The 5,771-nt window shown below is 45.0% G+C and overlaps 1 protein-coding gene across 1 annotated transcript; it reads left to right on the top strand.

Moving 5' to 3' along the window:
* The first annotated feature begins 4,138 nt into the window (after positions 1-4,138).
* Positions 4,139-5,483, top strand: ppp1r3db (protein phosphatase 1, regulatory subunit 3Db). The gene is made up of 2 exons (XM_029774071.1): positions 4,139-4,938; positions 5,221-5,483. Exons 1-2 carry the CDS (start codon positions 4,209-4,211, stop codon positions 5,481-5,483), a joined length of 993 nt encoding a protein of 330 aa, XP_029629931.1. The 5' UTR covers positions 4,139-4,208.
* The last annotated feature ends 288 nt before the right edge of the window (positions 5,484-5,771 follow it).

The raw sequence follows: 5,771 nt of genomic DNA, 5'->3' as shown, positions 1-5,771 counted from the left end.
TTGAGGTGCTGACTTGTTACACCCTCGACAACTGTGAATATTATTATTTGACCATGCTGGTCATTTATAAACATTTGAACATCTTGGCCATGTTCTGTTATAATCTCCACCCGGCACAGTCAGCAGAGGACTGGCCAACCCTTATAGCCTGGTTCCTCTCTAGGTTTCTTCCTAGGTTCTGGCCTTTCTAGGGAGTTTTTCCTAGCCACCGTGCTTCTACACCTGCATTGCTTGCTGTTTGGGGTTTTAGGCTGGGTTTCTGTACAGCACTTTGAGATATCAGCTGATGTAAGAAGGGCTATATAAATACATTTGATTTGATTTGATTTGATACTCGTTTACAGGTTCATGGAAGCACCATGACTGAGGTGAATGTTCAGTCCTCTATTGACTGAGGTGAATGTTCAGTCCTCTATTGACTGGGGTGAATGTTCAGTCCTCTATTGACTGGGGGGAATGTTCAGTCCTCTATTGACTGAGATGAATGTTCAGTCCTCTATTGACTGAGGTGAATGTTCAGTCCTCTATTGACTGAGGTGAATGTTCAGTCCTCTATTGACTGGGGTGAATGTTCAGTCCTCTATTGACTGAGGTGAATGTTCAGTCCTCTATTGACTGGGGTGAATGTTCAGTCCTCTATTGACTGAGATGAATGTTCAGTCCTCTATTGACTGAGGTGAATGTTCAGTCCTCTATTGACTGAGGTGAATGTTCAGTCCTCTATTGACTGAGGGGAATGTTCAGTCCTCTATTGACTGAGGTGAATGTTCAGTCCTCTATTGACTGAAGTGAATGTTCAGTCCCCTATTGACTGAGGTGAATGTTCAGTCCCCTATTGACTGAGGTGAATGAAGTTAGAACAACGGCTTGTTTCTGCTTTTCTCCTAATTGCATTTTAGAGTTTTTAAATTGTTTAGAAATGCAGTTAATGAATTCAATTTAAAAATAAATAATTGGAGGGGCTGAGGTTCAAATCAAATCAAATCAAATGTTATTTATCACCTGCGCTGAATACAACAGGTGTAGACCTCACAGTGAAATGCTGAATACAACAGGTGTAGTAGACCTCACAGTGAAATGCTGAATACAACAGGTGTAGTAGACCTTACAGTGAAATGCTGAATACAACAGGTGTAGTAGACCTTACAGTGAAATGCTGAATACAACAGGTGTAGTAGACCTTACAGTGAAATGCTGAATACAACAGGTGTAGTAGACCTCACAGTGAAATGCTGAATACAACAGGTGTAGTAGACCTCACAGTGAAATGCTGAATACAACAGGTGTAGTAGACCTCACAGTGAAATGCTGAATACAACAGGTGTAGTAGACCTCATAGTGAAATGCTGAATACAACAGGTGTAGTAGACCTCACAGTGAAATGCTGAATACAACAGGTGTAGTAGACCTTACAGTGAAATGCTGAATACAACAGGTGTAGTAGACCTCACAGTGAAATGCTGAATACAACAGGTGTAGTAGACCTTACAGTGAAATGCTGAATACAACTGGTGTAGTAGACCTTACAGTGAAATGCTGAATACAACAGGTGTAGTAGACCTCACAGTGAAATGCTGAATACAACAGGTGTAGTAGACCTCACAGTGAAATGCTGAATACAACAGGTGTAGTAGACCTCACAGTGAAATGCTGAATACAACAGGTGTAGTAGACCTCACAGTGAAATGCTGAAAACAACAGGTGTAGTAGACCTCACCGTGAAATGCTGAATACAACAGGTGTAGTAGACCTTACAGTGAAATGCTGAATACAACAGGTGTAGTAGACCTCACCGTGAAATGCTGAATACAACAGGTGTAGTAGACCTCACAGTGAAATGCTGAATACAACAGGTGTAGTAGACCTCACAGTGAAATGCTGAATACAACAGGTGTAGTAGACCTCACAGTGAAATGCTGAATACAACAGGTGTAGACCTCACAGTGAAATGCTGAATACAACAGGTGTAGTAGACCTCACAGTGAAATGCTTAATACAACAGGTGTAGTAGACCTCACAGTGAAATGCTGAATACAACAGGTGTAGTAGACCTCACAGTGAAATGCTGAATACAACAGGTGTAGTAGACCTCACAGTGAAATGCTGAATACAACAGGTGTAGTAGACCTCACAGTGAAATGCTGAATACAACAGGTGTAGTAGACCTCACAGTGAAATGCTGAATACAACAGGTGTAGTAGACCTTACAGTGAAATGCTGAATACAACAGGTGTAGTAGACCTCACAGTGAAATGCTGAATACAACAGGTGTAGTAGACCTCACAGTGAAATGCTGAATACAACAGGTGTAGTAGACCTCACAGTGAAATGCTGAATACAACAGGTGTAGTAGACCTCACAGTGAAATGCTGAATACAACAGGTGTAGTAGACCTCACAGTGAAATGCTGAATACAACAGGTGTAGTAGACCTTACAGTGAAATGCTGAATACAACAGGTGTAGGTAGACCTTACAGTGAAATGCTTACTTACAAGCCCTTAACCAATGACGCTTTAAGAAGTTTTTTTTATTAATAATAAGTGTTAAGTCAAAAATAGAAAAGTAAAAAATAGAAAATAAAAGTAACATAATTAAACAGTAGCAGTGAAATATCAAGCGAGGCTATATACAGGGGGTACCGGTACAGAGTCAATGTGGAGGCTATATACAGGGGGTACCGGTACAGAGTCAATGTGGAGGCTATATACAGGGGGTACCGGTACAGAGTCAATGTGGAGGCTATATACAGGGTATTACAGTACAGAGTCAATGTGCAGGGGCACCGGTTAGTTGAGGTAATTGAGGTAATATGCACAGTACATGTAGGCAGTGCAGCAGAGGGAGCAGTCGTGTGGTCGGTGTTAAAGCAGCAACGAGCGAGAAGTTATGTGGTTGGTGAGATAGAGAGAGCAACAAGTCATCAGCTTGGACAGTGGCTCAGAGGGCAGGGCAGCGGAGTGAAACAGAGAACGGTGTCTGGTTAGACACAACGACAATACGCTTGAGGTTACCGTTACCTACTGGTGGACATACAGATCTAGTTCCATGTTTAAATGTTGAGTAGGCTGCAGGTCGTATATTTCCATGTTTAAATGTTGAGTAGGGCTGCAGGTCGTATATATTTCCATGTTTAAATGTTGTGTAGGGCTGCAGGTCGTATATATTTCCATGTTTAAATGTTGAGTTGGGCTGCAGGTCGTATATTTCCATGTTTAAATGTTGAGTAGGGCTGCAGGTCGTATATTTCCATGTTTAAATGTTGAGTAGGGCTGCAGGTCGTATATTTCCATGTTTAAATGTTGAGTAGGGCTGCAGGTCGTATATATTTCCATGTTTAAATGTTGAGTAGGGCTGCAGGTCGTATATATTTACATGTTTAAATGTTGAGTAGGGCTGCAGGTCGTATATTTCCATGTTTAAATAAGCTATTTCCCAATGCATGTAATGTGCATGTGTGAACAAGTTCTTCCAGTCATAACGATGACATAACTAACAGATGACAGTATTGGTCCTCCTATAACCATGACATAACTAACAGATGACAGTATTGGTCCTCCTATAACCATGACATAACTAACAGATGGCAGTATTGGTCCTCCTATAACCATGACATAACTAACAGATGACAGTATTGGTCCTCCTATAACCATGACATAACTAACAGATGACAGTATTGGTCCTCCTATAACCATGACATAACTAACAGATGACAGTATAGGTCCTCCTATAACCATGACAAAACTAACAGATGACAGTATTGGTCCTCCTATAACCATGACATAACTAACAGATGACAGTATAGGTCCTCCTATAACCATGACATAACTAACAGATGACAGTATTGGTCCTCCTATAACCATGACATAACTAACATATGACAGTATTGGTCCTCCTATAACCATGACATAACTAACAGATGACAGTATTGGTCCTCCTATAACCATGACTTAACTAACAGATGACAGTATTGTGTTGGTCCTCCTATAACCATGACATAACTAACAGATGACAGTATTGTGTTGGTCCTCCTATAACCATGACATAACTAACAGATGACAGTATTGTGTTGGTCCTCCTATAACCTCTTCTCCAGATTAATTTCCCACCTCAGAGAGAGCTATCTGGTGGACAACATTAGTAGTCCTACTATAACAGTGTACTAACAGTGTTGTGTTGTCTCTCCTTGTCCCTGCCAGTCCCAGTGTGTATGAAGAGTAGCATGACCAGCGTGGGGAGGTCCAGGGCACTGTCTCCTGGTGGCGTTGGGAAGCAGAGGGAGAGGCAATCGTCTCGTGACAACGACAGACTGAAAACAGTCTCTCCATGCATCAAATGTCAACCCAGAACAGTTTCACCGGGCATGATATGGGGCCCCTGTCAGACCACTACTGAGACCATCCGAGTGACAGACATCTTAGACTCCAAACCAGAGCCAACCAAGGCCCATATCAGGATCCGGCCCCCCAGCCCACGTCCCCCACCACCCAAGGAGCCCATGTTCGTTTGCAGCCTGTCCAGTGACCCTCCCACCCAGCCCATCATAAGACGCAGGGCCCAGTCTCTGCCCTCGGTCCACGAGAGAATCAGAGACCGTCAGGTCCGTTTCCTGGACTCCTTAGGCTTGGAGCTGGAGGATGTCAAGGTGTTCAAGAAGGGGGAGGAGCCTCGTATCCCCGCCCACGTCATCTCCAGACTCCTGATGAGCTCGGAGATTAACTCAGGCCGGTCCCTTGAGCTTTCCCTGCCCTACTTCAAGCCCTGTTTCCCTGAGAACAGGGGCTCCCTGCCAGGGTTTGTTCAGCGCCTGGTGGAGCAGGCGGTCTCTCTGGACCAGGTCCTGTGTTCTGAGCTTGGCATCATCGGCACGGTGCAGGTCCTCAACCTGGCCTTCGACAAGGAGGTGACGATTCACTACTCCTTTACCAACTGGAGGAGCAGTGCTGAGACCAGAGCCTGCTGGGTGGCTACCCTCCACAGGGATCAGATGGAGGGACCAGAGCCTGCTGGGTGGCTACCCTCCACAGGGATCAGATGGAGGGACCAGAGCCTGCTGGGTGGCTACCCTCCACAGGGATCAGATGGAGGGACCAGAGCCTGCTGGGTGGCTACCCTCCACAGGGATCAGATGGAGGGACCAGAGCCTGCTGGGTGGCTACCCTCCACAGGGATCAGATGGAGGGACCAGAGCCTGCTGGGTGGCTACCCTCCACAGGGATCAGATGGAGGGACCAGAGCCTGCTGGGTGGCTACCCTCCACAGGGATCAGATGGAGGGACCAGAGTCTGATTTATTCCGGTTCCGTCTACCCGTCCCACCCTTCATCCTGCTGCCTGGAGTCCAGCTGGAGTTCGCTGTGTGTTACAGAGTGATGGGAGCTGAGTACTGGGACAACAACGATGGGAACAACTACAAACTATCCTGTAACAGCTACACACTCACTGTGCCTCGGGAGTGTGAGGACAGCATGGTGCACTACACCTGACTGGCCACTAGGGGGCAACCAGAGCTGTAGACAGAGAGCTACCGTAAATTCTGGACTATAAGCCGCAACTTTTTTCTCACGCTTTGAACCTCGCGGCTTAAACAATGACGCGGCTAATATATGGATTTTTCCCGGTTTCAATTTTTTACATTTTTTTAAACACATTCTGTGACGTGCTCAGTTTTTTGGCGGCATGAAGCTTTCATTAGACCAATGAAATTGCCGAACGGGTTAAGGTCAAACAACTTTTTTGTTTACTGTTTAGATTAAATCGAGCGCTCTCAAACT

The sequence above is a fragment of the Salmo trutta genome, chromosome 14, assembly GCF_901001165.1.
Source record: "Salmo trutta chromosome 14, fSalTru1.1, whole genome shotgun sequence".
NCBI lineage: Eukaryota > Metazoa > Chordata > Actinopteri > Salmoniformes > Salmonidae > Salmo > Salmo trutta.
This window is presented reverse-complemented; position numbering and strand designations above follow the sequence as displayed.